The sequence below is a fragment of the Stegodyphus dumicola genome, chromosome 4 (genome assembly GCF_044657685.1).
Source record: "Stegodyphus dumicola isolate Sdum_Otavi_A_Nest chromosome 4, ASM4465768v1".
NCBI lineage: Eukaryota > Metazoa > Arthropoda > Arachnida > Araneae > Eresidae > Stegodyphus > Stegodyphus dumicola.
In genome coordinates, this window is record NC_140771.1 from 110,416,087 (window position 1) to 110,435,542 (window position 19,456).

The following is a 19,456-nucleotide window of genomic DNA, read 5'->3' on the forward strand; positions in this document are numbered from 1 at the left end:
TTCATTTTTAACAATATTTTAATTACTATATACAGAGCGTATTCTTAGGCCGCCGCCTTCAACATGAACAAACTTTATTCTCTTACAACTAAGCGAGCAACAGCGCCCTCTAGCCTTTTTCTTCAAATTACACAACACTCCCCACCTGAACTCGGTGGAGAGTTCATCTTTCAATAATATATTCTAGAATATTCAATTAATATTTCGACAATAAATCCTGGAGAAATGGATAAATATAACAAACATGCATACATAATTATAAGCACATAAAATTTTACAAAACATTAAATGATACCTATCAGCAAGGTCAGGAGAATCAAACCTAAAAATACAAAATACAAACATTAGTTAAGTTCCATATTATATAACAATTGTATAGGCCTTTTTAAGGTACCAGTAGGTGTTTTAATTATGCAAGATCTTATTTTACCATCTCTGCCTGGCATTAATTCCAAAATTTGCCCTATTGTCCAGAGATTTCTGGAATGTTATTTGATTAGCACGACAGAGATAGTAATCATCTACCAACCAGAAAATGAGAGGGTGTTAGTGGAGAAGGTTCATTGGGATCGGTAAACACGTAGGTAATTGATCTACAATTAATCATTGCCTGGATTTCAAGCTCTTTCACAGTAAGGGATGCTCGACCAATAATTTTGCATAAGCTGGATTTTATGGTTCGTACCATACGCTCCCAAAACCCTCCCCACCATGGACCCCTCTCAATAATAAATTTCCAATTTATGCCTCTAGCAGAAAATAATTCTTTCACAGATGAGTCACTCAAAGTTTTAAAAATATGTTTTATTTCTTTATCAGCTCTTTTAAAAGTCTTGGCATTATCGGAGTACACGGTGGTACACAGTCCTCGGCGAGCTAAAAATCTTCGGAAAGCTAGCAAAAAACTTTCAGTGCTGAGATCAGTTACTATCTCTATATATAAGGCACGAGTGACCGCACACGTTAACAACAGCATGTAAACTTTACCTTGCCAGTCTTTCGTAAAAAATGGACCGGCGAAGTCCAACCCGGTCACAGCAAATGGAGGCGACTCTTGGATTCTGTCTGGAGGAAGTGGAGCGATATCCTGTACCCCAGGACGAGCACTATATCGTTTGCATATTACACATTTGCTGATGATAGTCTTAACACGCTGTCTTCCCTTAATGATCCAATATTTGTCTCTGATCTGAGTTAGTGTCGAATTAACTCCAGCATGGAATACCCTTTCATGCGAGTCCATGATGATCAACTCGGTAAACTTGCATTTTGAGGGTAATAGAATAGGATGTTTTAAATTCTCGTGACAGTCTGTAAATTGAATGCGACCTTTCAACCGAAGAATTCCCTCCTCATCAAGCCTTGGATTAAGGGAGTAGATGGAAGAATCGAGAATTGATTTTTTATTTGATAACTTAATTATTTCCGCTTGATACGATTCTCGTTGCGTAATTTTTACCCAATAATGTTCAGCTGCTTTAATCTCAAAAGCACTTAAAGGTCCATTCCCTGTAGACCTTTTCCGAAGCCTCCCAATAAATCTAAATACATAGGCAGTAATTCGAAGTAAATTTCCTAAAGAACTGAATTTTTCTATATGCAAAATTGGGGATTCATTGTTAATTACAGGTGCAGTCAAAATAATACTTTTTCTTAACTCCAACGATTCTGAATTTGGTTTTAATTTCTTTTGTTTTGGAAAGTTTTCAATAGGAAAACGTAACCAGTGTGGCCCATGCCACCACAGATCATTCTTAACTAGTGACTGAGCACTAATTCCTCGAGTTAGTAAATAGGAAGGATTTTGTTTTCCTTCGCAGTGGTTCCACAATTTTTTGTTGCATATACTCTGTATTTCTGTAACACGATTGGCGATAAATGGTTTCCAATTATTTGGCGAACCTTTAATCCAAGTAATGGCGATTTCGGAATCACTCCAAAAATAAACATCCTCAATGAAATCACGAAACAATTTTTTTCAAATATTTATACATTCGAGCAGCCACGAGTGCTGCCATTAACTCTAAACGAGGAAGAGTGATTGCTCTTAAAGGTGCAACCCTGCACTTTGACATGATAAAGGAAGTTTTAATTTTAGAATCACTCGTACAATATCTGAAATATGCGATGGCCCCATATGCTTTAGGACTAGCGTCCGAAAATAGGTGAAGGCTTATATTCATTGGATCGTCATCAAAGAAATTTCGCTGTATCGATATTTCAGTTAAATCATTAAGTTCCTCCCGCCAAATGTTGAATTTGTCCTTAATCTTTGCAGGAAGGACCTCATCCCAGTCAGAACCGGAACACCAGATTTCTTGCATAATAATTTTCGCCCGAATAACAAAGGGTGCAATAAATCCAAATGGATCGTATATTTGGGCGATACTTTGCAAAAGTTTCCTTTTTGTAGCAAAATCGTTTCCAGTAGAAAAGTCAATTAAATTTTTTAAATTTAACTTTATATTGTCTTCAATGGAATTCCAAATCATGTCTAAGAAATTCGATTCACTAGTTAATTTGTTGTCTGATTCCTTAATCCCATTTGAGACCCATAAATCGTTTAATGCTTTAGAATTAGTTCTTAATTTTCTGAAATTCATCCCAGCATCCTTAAATATGTTAACCGCATCTACAGATAACCGATATGCATCTTCAACCGTTCCTGCTCCAAAATATAGGTCATCGACATAGACAGAAGAATTTAACATTTGGAAACTGTCCGGTATTTTATCTTTATATTTTCGAATGTGATATTTTATAGTGGCGGCCAAAATGAAAGGAGATATAGTCAAACCGAAAGCTACGCGACACATTTGCATAATCTTAAAGGAGTCATTATTTTCATTAAACCAAAGAAATTTTAGAAATTTTCTATCACCTTCAGCAATTCCTATCATCAAAGGGGCTTTTTCAACGTCTCCACAAAACGCTATCTTAAACTTACGAAAATTTAACATAATGTCTAGTATATTTGGATTTAGATTAGGTCCCGATTCAAGGCAGTCATTTAACGAATTCGTGTACTCTGTCCTTGAGCTAGCATCGTACACAATTCTTACCTTAGTAGTTTCACTAGGTCGTATCACTGTTCGGTGAGGCATAAAATATCCCAAATTTGTATCATTATTCGGACATTCCTCCACAATTCCTTCTAATATCTGGTTCTCAATTATATTTTTATATTGCTGAAAAATCTCCGGAGTTTTACTTAGTTTATTGTGAAGGTTTGCGAATCGTTTCTTATCTACCTCAAAATTATTTCCAAAATTATTTCCAAAATTATTCGGACTGTATTTCCAGATTAAATTTGCCTCACATCTTCCGTTTTTAAACTGCAAATTTCTTTCAAACTGGTCTACTATTTCGCAGTCAATATCGGAATAATCACCAGAATCATTAATTCCCATATGTTCTAATTCCCAAAAACCTCTTAAATCTTTCAACATAAAAGTGTTTGTCATTACCGCTAAATTTTCAGAACAATTTTTGTTTGTTTTATTTTTCTCGATTCCTGCGGCAACCCAACCAAACACAGAACTGACTGCGTACAACCCTTCAGATATTTTAATTCTTTCAGAATAAACTACATTCCAGAATTCATCCCCGCCAATTAATATCTCAACATCTATGTTATTTTTTCTTGTGCAATCGGCGATCTGCAACCCCATATGCTCCATGAAGTATGCAATTTGTTTACTAGGCACACTGATGGACGCCGAGGAAATAACATCCAAGATCAAATATTCAATTTTTATTTTGTTATTTTGTTTCCAATTCTGAATTTCGATTTCAACAACCGGATAGGAATGATTCATTGCCTTCGTCGCACCAAATGAATAAACAGAAAGTCTTTCATAACGGATTGGAGTAAGTTTTAAATGGTCGGCCAATTTTTTCGTTATAAAGGATCTGTGACTGCCTTGATCAAGAATTAATCTAGTTAATTTTGCTTTATACCTAGAACAAGCATAAACTGTACAAGTTTGTAATAATATTTCCCTGGCATTACAGTCATTATTATTATCACCTTGAGGAACAGAAGAAATCAATTTTAAGTTTTGAACTTTATTTCTTTCCTCAGAATTCAAAGTCAGAGATTCAGTTTCATTTTTGGAATAACCTTGTTCCGACTTTTTGTTTACAAGGGATTTATTAGTACAAATCGATTAATTGTGATACATACCGCCACATTTATTACATTTAGTTTTATTTCTGCACCCTTTTGATGTATGGAATTTTTTAAAACAAGAAAAGCAGCGGTTTTCGGATCTTAGTTTCTTTAATTTATCAGAAACATTCACTTCGCATTTAAATGACTCGTGCAAATTATCACAAAAGATGCATTTTCGGTTAACTGCAGTATGAAATGCAGCCGTGGGTGTATTTTTTACATATTTTCTAGTTTCATATTTTGATTGATCGACTCGCGGAGGCACAGAATTTTTCCTTTCGCTTAATACTAGATTTGAAACTTCCCTGCATTCTATTTCCGTTTTAATAAATTGTGTTAATTCCGAAACTTCAACTTTATCTTTCGATCCTCTTTGCCGATTAAATTCCAAAACTAAATCGTCCGGAATTAATTTTAATAATATTGGGATTAGTAAATGTCCATATGAGCCAGAAGTTACTTCTAAAGTTTCCAAATTACGAATCGAAACTTCTAATTCGTCATACAATTTACGTAAAGCCTTTACGTTAGCAGAATTTTTAACGGCTTCCAAATTGAGAATTTTATTCATGAACGAATTAATGATCAGGTCTTTTCGACCATATCTGTTCTTTAGTAATGCTACACAACTATCATAATTACTTTCTGTTAACTCAAAGCCTGACACAACATTCGAAGCTTGTCCCGTTAAGAATGTTTTTAAGTATACAAATTTTTGTATTTTTGAAAGCGTTTCGTTTTTATGTATCGAATTTTCGAAACTATTCCAAAATTCATTCCATTGTTTGGGGTCTCCCCAAAATTTATCAATCATTAATTTTGGTAATTTCAGCGTACTACTCCCACTAGAACTGGAACTTACATGCAAAATTCCATTACCACTAGACTGGTTTAAATCAGAACTTTGGGGATTCCTTGCTGGCGGTACTGCGGTAACCGCACCTAGAAACTGCTTAATTTGACTACAAGCAATTATACATTTGTCATTGTATTCTTCGCTTGTACTACAATCTTCTTCAATTAAGTTAACATCAATTAACTCTTGTATTTCATCATCAAGCTTTCTCAAATTATTTTTCTTTTCGGTTAATAATTCAAACAATTCTCGTAATTCTTTAATCGAATTTTCCTCTCCTTCAATTTTTAATTTATCTTCAATCACTTTAATTAACCTAGTAACAGACGATCTCAATGTGGAACGTTTACGTTTCAATCTATCTAACTTCTCTTCCATTTTATTTAATTTAAATACACCCACGACAGCAATAATAAATACTTACTAATGTACTACAAATAATCAATAAATAATTAATTTAAGATTTCCCTACCTTTATTTGGAATTCCATTGTCCCTTGAATATGAAATATCCTAAATCGAAACACTTGGATCGAACACCTAAAATCTTCACAAAACCTTAATTCCTTACGCCGATGCACCATCTAATAATATTTTGTGCATCTCCAAGTCAGATAATGGTGGTTCAGTGAGTTCACTAATTTTAACACTTTTTCATTTTTAACAATATTTTAATTACTATATACAGAGCGTATTCTTAGGCCGCCGCCTTCAACATGAACAAACTTTATTCTCTTACAACTAAGCGAGCAACAGCGCCCTCTAGCCTTTTTCTTCAAATTACACAACAGCATGAAAATACATAGTAGTTTGTTGGGACCGTTGCATTATTTCATGTTAAACGGTATTTCGTGTTCAACATATTCCACTGTATGCAGATGTGTTTGGACTATGTATATACAAATAATTTTTTAAAAGGAAAATTTATAATCCTTCCAAAAATTTTCGTGCATTATGCTGCTAACAATTGATCAGTAAATATATAAAGAAAGAAATTTAGAACCAATTTTTCAGAAAGAATAAAAATTGAAATTCAATTTAACTTGATAAAATCCTGTTTAGACTAGTAAACTCTTTTTAAATTGGAAGATATTTTTAATGATTTTACTTCCCCCTCCTTATTTTCCTTTGCTACTGCTGTTTGATAAGAGGTTCTAGTAAAGTTTTGTGTTCAAATTATTTTGAACTTTCAAAGATTTTCCACTGCAGGATTTTAATTTTTTCTACATTTTTAAGGGCATGTTTTCATTTTTTTTTAAAGATTCTTTTTAAATTAGAAAAATATTTTTAAATTGGAAGATATTTTTAATGATTTTCCTTCGCTTTGAGGATGACTAGAATTTTCGTGGGAACTATTAAGATAAAAAATATATTGAAATGGTTCATCAGCTGATTCTGGATACAGAAAAGCAAGGATTTTGTTTTAGATGGGGAAATGTAATTAAATTCAACATACCTGCTCCTGATGATATTATGTTAAAGTTGGTTGGATTCCTCACCTTTCTTGTTCTTTTATACTACTTTTTTGTTCTTTCTTGTGATGGTTTATTTTAACATGTTGACTGCCGTGGGGTCACCGGTGACCGGCACTCGACTTGGCTACAGCGCCGTGGGTGCCACCGGCAACGTGACAAACAGTAAAATACATAATTAGAATAAATATCGATACTGATAAATTTTTAAATAGTACCATTGTTATTATAATGGTTTGAAGAATAATAAATCGTAAAAATTTAAATTATAAATCACAAAAATGGTTTACAGATGTTTGGGGGTCGCTGGTGACCCCCAGCATGAAGCACAATTATATAACATTATTTTCTGTAGATAATATTTCGACATAATATATATCGCATAATAAAAATTTCAAGTTGCCGTCATGGGCAAATCACGTAAAATTCGCGCGGCAGTCAACGTGTTAATTTTTACATTTTAAAGTATTCTTGTTCTACATTTATATGATTTCATGAAGATCATTTGAACTTCAATTTTTAAGTCTTTGTGAAAAGTTGGATCCAAATTTCTTTATATACTATATATAAGAACTCCTACACTTCTAAAAAAAACTAATTTATAAATTTATTTATCTCACATTTTCATTTTGAAACATTTTAGTACATGCTTTTCCTCAATATTTTAAAAGTTGATTTTTTGTTGAACTGAAATATGTAATATTGGAAAAATTCTATCAAAAAACATAACTCAGAATCAAAACAGGAGATAAATAGAGATAATAATGTGGGGTATTTGATTCTTTTCCCCTAATAGTCATTTGAAACATTTTAGCATGTTTTTCCATTCAGCTGAAACAGTAAAAATATAGAAAAATTCCACATAATTCGGCTGAGAAACAAAACAGGCAAAAAATTTGGTTGGCGTCAGGAAACTGATTGGTCTAAAACAGAGCTTCTTAAACGTTTTTTCAGTTGTGACCCTTTTTTATCATAAATTTTTTTCATGACCCCAAAATATTTACGAAAATTTTGTGGAACCCCATATTCCGAAAATCCGACATGTGCATGAGTGAAACTGTCAATTTTTTCACTTGTATTGTAAGATAGTATTGCAGTTTTAGGTCATTATCTTTAATTTCTCATTTTAAGACATAGAACAATGTGAAAATTTTAATTCGGTAACAGACGAAATGACAGCGTCACGAGTAAAGCAAGTAAAATGAACATTTATATTATAAACAGAATGAGTTGAAACATTTTTGTTTTTCTCTTTGTCTGTATTGTCTTATCTTTATCTATTTTCACACACATTGTGTAAAAATATTGGGTAATTGCAAAATTATTATATTAAGTTTAAGAAATACCAAAACTACTAAAGTTTTTTGCAACCCCTTGCTGTAGATGGGGGTTGCGATCTACAGTTTAAGAAAGTCTGGTCTAAAATAACGTTACAATATTTGATTTTGTTGGAGCATTGAATAACTGAGGCCACAGCCAGTGCAGTTATGGCAGGTGTGCAAAATTTTGGAATTTACAGAAATATCGAGTAGCAAAATTTTTCGAATTTAGGAGTGGAAAAGTTTTTAGAATTTAGGACCCAAAGAGATTGCATAGCACAACAAAATGTACCTGCTGAAGCTAGGACTCCAGTGCATGGTTATATTTTCGAAAGGAGTGTATGCCTGAATGCAGAGATGCATTTTGAGTCATCATCGCTAGGTGACCAGCCTACACAGCATTGTGTGATACATCATTCATGTAAATAAGAAATAAAATTGACTGCACTTTAGTTAAATAACCTAACTCATTCCTTGTAAGTATTATGCAAGAGTATTGTAATTGTTGAATAAGAATACAACACTTGCTTTCTGTTCATCTGAAATGGGATAGATATTCTAGCAGTTATTCCAGCAGAAGTTTGAAGGAACAGATCATTCTGTATTTAGTTAGATAATCAAAATACACAAGCTATGAACATAACATATTAAACCGTAATTCAGTTTTCAGATTGGACAGCCAATGTTTATCAATTTTCACATAAGTCGTACTTTCCCGTAAATTTGAAAATACTCCATTGCATGCTGTTCTGTTGAAGACAAGCCTGAAATCATTTCCCCCCCCCTTCAAAATGCAATTGATAACTTGTATTGCTTTTTTACAAAATTTTAACCTGGGAGTCATGAACAAATTTGTGGGGGGTCACCAAATTCAAAGAAATTTATTTGACAATAAAAGATATTGGATGTTTTTTAACATTTGCCAGGAATTTTAAATTAAACATTTCCATATTTTAATTTTAATTTTATTGCTTTCCACTTGATTTATGTGTTATGTTTCATGATTTCCAAACAGCTCGAATCAAATTTCAAAGCAATTGCATATGCGCAGCTAAGATGTAGTTTTTTCGGCTATCTTAGTAGTGTCTTGCATGCAATTTCTAATTGTAATATGCATCATTTATAAACTATGTTTCTTATTTCTAATCAAATTTGTTGTCAAGTAAGCACTTAATATTTCCTAAGCATTGGAAAATTCAGTAGTGTCTCGAAGGATAATAAAAACAGTTTTATTTTAGTTGAAATTTTGTTCATGATGGTTAAATGGCCCAAAATCTCTTGTGAACATTGGGTATTTCACACGAGAAACGGTATGGATGGTTCAACATCAAATAAACTTAAGAGAAAAACTGTTAATGAAAATGCAAACAAAAATAAAACCATTGGCTCTCTTTCTACTTGTAAAAAAAAAATTGAGTAAATATCAAGAAGAGTTTATTTTATACTGTTTTACATGTTGCATTATCTATGGAAAATGAATACCCATTGTGTGTTAAATACAGTGAAAACTTGGCACATGGAAAGCATGAAATCTGCGAAATTAAAAACACATTTAGAAACGGTACTTTTCCCGTTTTGCCGCCGCAAACAATAAAGTCGCCAACAATGGTACAACTGATGCCAAACGGAATATCTTCTCTGCCAACGCTTCATTTTCGAAACATTTCTTATCAGATTGATTGTTTCTTTCAATACTGGCATACAACTACATAGAATTTTTACAAGATAATTAAATTTTATGCCCCAAGACCATTCACGTTAATTAAAGTCAATTAGACTGCAATCACATCACTTACCCGAAGGCAAAAATATAGAAAAGGCAAAATCAAGGGTTAAATTCATCAATTCTAATGAGAATGCAGTAGCGAAATAAAGCACTGCGATTTTACATAATTTCTGAGTGTATTTGTACGAATTGAAATAATTCTTGCATTTAAACTTGTATTCCAAATTAAGATTTAACTTGAAATTAATGTAGATAATTACTGAGAGAATTAGATTTTTGTAGTGTAGTTTACGTGAGATGAGATCACGTGGTGTCATGTGATACGAACCGGCAAATCAGGATGTTGAACCATGAAAATATAGTAAATTCTTAATGTCTTTTTACAAATTTATTATCTTTATTTATTGGCTTTTTACAAAATTTTAAAATATATTAAAATGTTTATGCCATCAAAATAAAAAAATTCTTAGAACTAACATTTGTTAACATTTTTTATGTGTATATTGTATGTTGTCACCAACAAAGTCTGCTTGGAGCGATTTGCGCCAGTGAAACTGAAAAGTACATGAGAAACTAAACGTAAAGATTAAGTAAATAAATCTGAAGAATTTTTTAAGGAATGAGCTGAGAGCATGAAAAATTAAAATGCAATTTTGCGAAAATATACAACAGTTCCTGAGAATGATTTACAGGCATCCTTAAAAGTTTCATATTTAATTGCAAAAAATTTAAAACCTCAAACAATTGGAGAATCGCTCATTCTTCCTTCAGCAATTAAAATTACATCCTTTATGCATGCAGAAAAATATAGTAACGATTTAAAAACAATAAATAGCATTAAAAAAAGATACCGTTTCTCACCAAATTTTTGTCATATCAGACACTATAGAATACAAAATCCAGTCTTTACTATAAAACTTAATGAAACTACTGACATTACTAAAATGTTTCAATTCATCGTTTATCTCAGATATATTTTTAATGTTGTAATATTTGGGAAGGAAAAGCAACTGGAGAGAAAATATTTGAAATTATTAGCAGACACTTTGAAACAAATAATCTCACCTAGACACACTGTGTCGCAGTTTGTACTAATGTAAGCTTTTAAAACTAAGCCAATACTTTGGCAAGGAGAATTAAACAAAGAAAAAAAAAAAAAAAAAAACAGAAACATGCTTTTTCAGAATTTACTAAAGAAAATAATACAGATTTCTTGTTTAAAACAACATATGATAAAATTGGCATAAAATTGTTTGAAAAATTTCCAAATAAGGAATTAGGTTAGTAGTATTGGCCCCACTGCGGCGGCGGAAGTGACGTCAGAGGTCACGTGACCGGAAGTGCCGCCATTTTGTTGATTGGAGTTGGGTTGTTTAGAAGTGAAAGTAGAAGTGTTTGTTTTGGAAGTGGAAGTAGAAGTGCATGGAGATTTTTAGGATTTAGGTATTTTGGATGGCAACGAGGATTTGGGGGGAAAGTTTCGTTTTGATTTTGTGGCAACGACGATTGTTCCACGCGTTCATTTTTGAATCCGCCATCTTGAATGTATCCCGCCATATTGGATTATTTTTTAATCTAATTTTCTTTCTAATTACTTATTAAATTAATTAATGTTTTATTTAATTTAAATTATTTATTGAATTATCTTCGAATAGCCGCCATTTTGAATCACGTGGTTTTATTTATTTTTTTTTTGCTGGAGAGCGCAGCTTCAAAAATCACCAGCCAGGCCCGAACCCGCTATGTCGGGATCTGCAGCCACGCGTTTTAACCGCTGAGCCACGGTTTACTAAGAGGCGAGGTATAAAAATGGGTACTTGTAAAAAAAAAATGACAAAGCGTTCAACGTGTGTTTCATATCCCTTTTATTTATTTTTTTCTTTTTCTATGTGTTAATTTATTTTTGTTCATTTGGAGTTTTAATTTTTCTTAATGAATATTTTTAAATTAGAAAATTAATTATTTTTTTTTTTCAATACATTTTTCTAAGCGGGTGATTTCATTTCTAATGGGAAGATTGTTTCAAAATCATTTTATTATTTGCAGCGAATGAGTTAAAAACGGTATTTTTTAAAACATTATTGGATTTTCTTAAATAAATGTTGCTGCTGGCGCCATCTAGTGTACATAACATCTACTAAAGTTAACTGGATGGTTTAAAAAAATGAAGAAGTAATATATATTTTCTTTCCACGGGAAATCAAACCCGCTCTCCCCGCAAAAATGAATAAAAAGGAATTGAGGGGGACCGCATCCAGTACTTTAGGCGATACCCCACAATTCCTTGGTTGAAATGGTTCTTAATTATGTATATAAGGTTTGAAACGCCATCTTGGTTTGAACACCACCTTACTCTGAATCCGCCATTTTGAAAGATTTGCTTTGGGGAGGATGACATCACCCATATCATGTTTGTGCATGACTTTGTTCGAAAATGGCGTCTGCCTTTTCACTCCTCCTTTGGGTAGACATCCGCATAGGCGAACGAATACGTTTCTGTGGACCAATCAGAAAGCTGAAAAATGATATCATGGTCTCTTAGCCTAGTAGAGTAATAGAAATTCACTCGTGTTGTATGCTGCATAAACTTACCTACATTTTATCTTTGAAATTTTAAGCTGGAATTTACATGCATATAACTTCACTAGATAATATTTTCTGTAACTTTAAACCAATATACACAATGCTCATTCTATATAGTTTAACTGGAATACTACTTTCTTACTTTTTTACTACTAAGTTGGAGATACTCAGAACTTTTCCTTCTAATGTATTGTACTAACTATTAATGACTGTATTAACTTTTTGGCCAACTATACAAAACTTTGTTGATTCCCTTTTACAAGTCTTACTTTTATTCAAAGGATTAACCAAACTATGTCTGACAAATGTAATTTTTACTCTTTCCATTTACACATTTACCCTTATATTTAACTTATAAAACATATTCATGCTGTATTTCTGATTCCTTTTTCCCATGAAAGAAACATGTGTAAGTACAGACTTACACATGTTTCTTTATTGTAAGACCTACTGACTTTAAAAAAATCTTATAAGGAGCAATAAATTTTCATGGTATGAAGCCCACTCAAACCAATGCATGGAGCATTTCTACCCAGTTAAGTTTAGATGCGTACCAATAGTATTTCATTTCTTCTTATTTACTCTACAGACATTTATACATATATACTATTCAGAAACCCTTTTATTCAGTAAGATTCATTTATACTACTAACACAAATTTTGCTAACTCTTTGAAATATTTTACAAAAATATCTTGTATTTTCTTGCACACATCCTACTTAAATCACCAAACATACACTGAACCTTAATTTTTCCTTCATGTGAAAACGTCATTCGGATTCTTAATATGATTAAAATCCCTATTTCCTGTATTATTATTGTTATGCAAATATTTGTTTATATAGGATAAAAACAGGCTTATACTTTTTTTATATTCCTTTCAGTATTATTTATGAATCCAATGGCAAGAATGACCCACCTTTAGGTCCTTATTTGGGAGATTTTACTGATGAATTAGACGGCAAATATATAACGTCTTTCATTTCTGGTTAGTATAAGTTCACTCTGGTTAAATCTAAATTATCAATGTATACATTCGAGAAAATTGTAATGCATGCAACATTACTTTATTCACGGCTCTTACGGTTATTCAGGTGGTGCAAAAAATTATGCTTATACATCTTCAGATGGTTTAACAGCTTGTAAAATTAGAGGGTTTACTTTAAACTACAAAGCTTCAAGCAAATTGAATTACGAAGCGATGAAGGTTTTAATTTTGAACAAAGACTTCGATACATCCATCAAAGTTGAAACGACAAATAAAATATGCCGAAATGCTAAGACGAGGAAAGTCTATAACAAGAAAGAAGAAAAAAATTATCGTTTAGTATACGATAAAGGGGTGATATTACCAGATTTTATGACGCTACCGTTCGGCTACTGATGATTCTATCCAGTGAAGCATTCAAAAGTTAAATTTTATCGATGATGATATTTTACATTTACTTTGGGTAATGTAGTATTCTGAAATAAAATATAAATATATATAAAGTATTTTACAGGTAAGGAAAATTCGACAACTTATAGTTAAATGAACATTTTTATTTAGTACTTTATCCATGGCTGTTTTCTTGCGTACATGCTTTGTTTGATTCTAGAAACAATTAAGGATTTCTTTTCTCTTAACAATTTTTCGTTATGCCCGAATGCATCAGGCATTTCCTTCAAAACAGATCGAAATAAATTTCGTCCTGTAGGCCCTTTTTTCCTATTCCGCAATAAATCGTTAATTAAATTAAGAATATTGGATCTAGGAATTGTTTCCCCTTTATACAGAATTTCACCTTTAGAAGTCCACGACAAAATATTTTGTTTATTTTTTAAAAAGGAGTAAATGTCCTTGGCTATATGCTTCTTTTTCACTGGAACAACAGCTAGGATATTCTTTTAGATGACGTCTTCTTCTTTTTCTTTCTCTGCTTCGGTTTCAGGCTTAACAGAATTATCTGCTTCAATCATGTTTTCTGACTCTGGCATTGCCTTCACAGAAACATCTTTCTCCGGGTGAGGAACATGAACAAATTTTTGAAGTGCTTGTGAATATAACATTGCTTTATCACTTTCGTTCAAATTCTTATTTCTTAATATAGAGTACATTTGTTTATCTATTTCTGATAAATACTCTTCTGTCATGTTTTCTAACCGATCTTCCGGTATAAGGCGATATTTTTTACTGTACTCCATTAATAATAGAACTGATCACAGATATAGCTGCAGGTAAGAGAAAACTCAGAAAACCATCACCTCGTTAAACGAGCAATTCTCGTTTTTTGTACAAAGGTATTTTACGGTTCGCTAACTTACGTATACTTCTCTTAAAAGGAGTGAGTTTATTTTTCAGAGTTTTAGATACTGGTATATTACCCCGAATTAAATTGAGTGCACACTCACACAAAGATTTGATGATACTATTTGGAACTTTTTGAAGTAGAAATCTTTTTGATTTACTCTTTGCTAATGTTTTCAGTTGCTTTATTAAATGCTGCTCGCATTCTGACATTTTTAGTATTCAATGAAGCTACGAAATGAATTCTGTAGTATTTATAGGATTCCAAATCCAATATTTTATCCTTTACTTCTTTTCATATAAACGTGGAATAATAAGCGGATTTTTCATTTTATAATAAAGTAAGAAAAAAGATAATGCATTCTAAAATTTGAGTTTTGTATCAGATTTCCGCTAAGCGTTTTCTTATCGCGGTAAATACACGTAATGTTTGTCTTCCGGAAATATTCCTGTTCGTAAACGTAAACTCTCTTCTGTGTCAGGTTTCAAATCAATCAACAGATAGCTGGAAGGTTTAAAAGTTGCATCCTGAAACACTTCTTGAAAAAATTTATTTCTTGTTGGGTAAAGTTGTCTACCCAAGTGCATGATCTGAGACTTATCTCGCGGATTTTTAAATAAGACCATATAATGGCAATTAAGAGAAATTTATCTCATTTCTTTACCTTTGTGAAATAAGTTTTGAATGATGAAAATGATGCTTAAATTTTTATGGTGGCTTTCTTTGGTAAATAGTTTTGTTAATTTTGATTCATTGCCCAGTTCGGACATTAAATCATCGATCACGATTAAAGCATTTGTAATGTTATTCAAATGAGAAGGAAATCCTTCGTGAAACTGTACGTCGCGCATTTGGGTATACAATGGCTGATATGCTCCGTAGCACCACACTGTTTTAGTAGTAACAGGATCTATGCTTTTATGTTCAATCATTTTTTTAACAAATATTGTTTTTCCTGAAGATGTAGGACCTGCCACTATCATTGTAAACGGATGTTTTAACTTAGGAAACTCCATCGTAAGTGAACTTTTCTGTATTTAAGTTAAATATTTATAGTTCTTCCGTACCCCTCCCTCCCTCAAAAATTACATAGTTTAAAAAATGACCTAGATTAAAAAAAAGAAGCATAATAAATTATTATTATTTGTTAATAACAAAATGAGTGGAAAAAAATGCACACACAGTATTTCCAAATCAAAATCTAACCTTTATTTTTTAAATGTCATTCTAAGACCATATTTCTTTTTAACAAATTGGTATATTCTAAAATCATTGCTTTTACACAAAGAAAGATTATATAAAATATCATACATAGATTTGCCCTGGCATCTTTTTAATAAAAAATAAATGCAGTATTGTCCACATACATTAGATGTTAAACTTTGAAATCGAATTTTATTATAATGAGTTACACGAAAATGTGACACAAAATTCTCGATGTTTTTTCCATAAAACTCCGGAGGCTCTCCGTAAGAATCGAAAAATTCCAAGGCTTTATTTTCTATAAACAGGGCAAGCCAATGCGTTCCATTTTCTGTAGAGGGTGATACATTTATTACCATAGCAGATCGTTTTCCAGGCATAGGTATCATGTCAGAAGGAAATACTCCTTGGAAGTACGGAGCAGTGTCCATGTCTTGAGACAATATGTGATGAAGCTGAAGGGCGTACATCTTAATTTGCAAAGTCGTAAATAACAGTTCTGGATTTATTAATCTCGATTATATTTTCAAACTCGCTGTACACTATAACAGATATTGTTTGTGATAGTGGTGCTCTAAATTTCATTTCTAAACGTAAATTGCTGTGTTTTATTAGATTCATGTGCTCTCCATCACATAAGTCAGGCGACAAATCGAAGGTATATAATGTATAACCTAAGGGATAATCGTCTCTCGATATAAAAATACCATGATCTTGACTCACTTTGTCTCTTCCGAGAAATAAGCTTTGGTAAGCTCGAATATAATTATTTTCATCAAAATTCGGCTCGAGAGGATTGTAAGGCACAGGCTGACCGTCCATATAGGCTCCGATAAAATTTAAGTGATAATGATTAAATTCGAAAGGTGATTTCTTATAAGTTCCGTGAAAAGCATCATTATCTAGGCATCCAACAATCACCCGTTTTGGCATATGCCCGACGAAGACGTTATCTTGTACGATAGACATGCTGCCTTGCGGTACAGAATATACTTTGCACAACACTCTGTTAATGGGATATTTTGCTGTCGCTTTTTCTAAAGCTTTGGCATGTCCGAGAGTAATACCTGGACTGACGCGAACTTTTCGAACGAAAAGGGAAACATGATACAATACCACTTTGTGTCCTTCGTTACCATGTAAACAAAATTCGGGTTTACTTCGTATAAGTTTTAGTTTCAAATCTACAAGGTTCAACATTAGTCTATCTTGATGAAACAAATCGCAGTGAATGCCCCCTATCATATCTATTGTATTACTTAATTTAAAAAATTCGGAATGCTTAATCCAACCTTCGTTATCTGTAAATATTTTACTAAATGTATCTTTGTAGAATATTTCGCATGTAAGTTGCGAAGTTTTACTGTCAAAACCCATGATTTAATAGAACCCATGATTTAATAGAGTTTCTATATAAGCTCTATATGGATACGTATTGCTCGAAGAAGAGATTAATCGATCGTTTAGAGTGACGTCCACTTGAGAAAACAGCGAGTGAAGGAAAAGATTGACGGGACCAATCTTTAAATCTGCTACTGTAGGTTTTCCATCCATTTTTATTATTTTAGCTTTTACATAAAGAAGTGTTTGGGACAAGTCCATATACTCCTCTCCACTACCGGAAACAAGGAATTCAACAGGTCCTACATCAAATACATTCGAAAGTGGATGAAACTGAATCCATTGCCCATTTTGAATGACAGTCTGAGTTCCAGGTATGTGAAAAAGTTCTAATTCTGATTTAGTACATTCGGGAGAATCTTTTAACATAAAAGCCATTTCCGTTTTTATTTTTTTTTAAATATGTTGCTTAGGTTAGTCAAAAATATCTCGTCGACGTAGCTTTTTGGCTTTCGAAGAACTAATACGTTGTCGAGTTTTACGCTTTCTTTTATACTTCCCTCTACCTAACATCGATTCTGCTTTCTTAACAGCTTTTCCAGCCAATAATTTTCCAGCTTCTCTTGATCTTTGTTGCGCGGCCATCTTTAAATTTTTCCCCTCCATGACATTAGAAGCTATACGTGTCCCTGTCAGTAAGACTTCTTTTCCTACGGTTTTTGCCCCTTTCCAGAGAACAAGTAATGCCATTCGAAATATTTTCCACCGATACCATAGCCTCTTTGATAAGCTATCTGTCCGCGATAAAATGGAAGGCCAGATCCTAACTGGCCGACATAATGATCTTCAAACTTTTTTGTACAACACACATAAGGAACACGGCTCATACTGTATGTAACGTGTCAAATTTTCAAATGATGTGTTTCATGAAATGTATTATCCCTTTTATAGGATATGCCGCAATCTAAAATGCAGAATAATGATCACTTTTCCTCTTTCGAATGGAACAAATTCCCCAGAGTTTAATCTTATTTCCATTTAAATCGTTTGAAAATGATTTCGAATAACAGAACATAGTGTGGTCTGTCATAATGAGTACTGATGACTTCTCCATCTTTTCCATTTATTTTTACAATACGCAATAAGGGAGCTTGAATGTTTCCCACTATTTGTGGTTCTACGATATCTGTATATATATAAAAAAATGGGGAGGAAGCACGTGGATCAGCGACGAAGGAACTTTCAGCTATATCTTCTCTTACTTGCGGTTCAAATCCTAACAGATTGCAAAGACCTTTCTCAAAAATTAGTTTTGCTCCTTTCTCGGTTTTAATATTCACACGCTTTGTCACAGGACTGTATTTAAATGTAATTTTGTTTCTTAAAGGTGGAATATTCATTTCGTTCGAAATATCTTGTACACTTTCATAATATCCAGGTGGTAACCTTCTTCCCTGGAGTTCTCCATCTTTTAAAGCAAACCCGAACAGATTATTTTCTTTATTTATATTATACCATTCGTGCGGATAAATTATTTCGGTTAATCCAACTTCCCATAGACCGTTTAATGTAATTGGTATAGGTAGCTGTGTCACAAAATGCGAAAGTGTATTTTCTGAGAAATGTTCTTGACTACTATCAGAGGGCAGCGTCACGTAGAACGACATCTCTAACTGATGAAATTCAGAACAGAATGTTCTCTTTTTATAACATTTTTACATCGGATACCCAAGCATTAAATTTATCCGGGTATCCCTGAAATTTGACAAAATACTGTATTTTTCCAGCCACTTGTTTTTTGTTTTAATATTTTTCTACCGGATAAAATCCCGAATCAGATACTTTTTGTAGTTCATTTTCATAAAAACTACCTTCAATCACTTCTACAGCTAAATATCTTAATTTATAAACTACAGGTTTTCGGGGGATCATTCGATGAATTGTAAATATTTCTCGAGTCCAATTAATTTCGTAACCCTTCTCAAAAGGTCTTTTCAGCTTACTAATACGCTCCATATCGCCTGTTTTAAACTGGGGCTTCGTAACATATTTTATCATATCACCATATAAATTGTTCCATACCACAGACTGATTATTTATATTCACTGATGAAGGTTCCATTTGAATACTGCGATGCCAAGTGTGATTGTAACTATAGATTAATTTATTCAACACATCTATATAGCAATGTGTGTTAAACTCTGTAAAATATTTCTACATTTTTGTCTTTAGAGTCCTATTAAATCTTTCAATAATGCTCGCTCTTGTTTCGTTATTTGTTGTAAAATAATGAATGCCCTTTTCTTTAAATAAATTTTGCACTAATTTATTTTTAAATTCCGAGCCTTTATCTGTTTGTAATGAATCTGGTTTACGCTCTTTAAAAATGTTTTCAAATGCCCTTTTCACACTAGAGCCCTTCTTGTCTTTCAAAGGTATAGCCCAAGCATATTTCGAAAAAATATCTATGCATGTTAACAAATATTTATACCCTC

At 32.6% G+C, this 19,456-nt stretch overlaps 1 protein-coding gene across 1 annotated transcript; it reads right to left on the minus strand.

Annotated features, from left to right (window-relative positions):
- Nucleotides 1–16,091: 16,091 nt before the first annotated feature.
- Nucleotides 16,092–16,865, minus strand: LOC146997640 (uncharacterized protein F54H12.2-like). Its single transcript, XM_085814367.1, has one exon. The coding sequence runs from the start codon at nucleotides 16,863–16,865 to the stop codon at nucleotides 16,092–16,094; it is 774 nt and encodes a 257-aa protein (XP_085670493.1).
- Between the last annotated feature and the right edge of the window lie 2,591 nt (nucleotides 16,866–19,456).

What these genes read in the sequence shown, in the direction of transcription:
- LOC146997640 (XM_085814367.1), bottom strand. Translation starts at nt 16,865, where the DNA reads ATGATAGGGGGCATTCACTGCGATTTGTTTCATCAAGATAGACTAATG.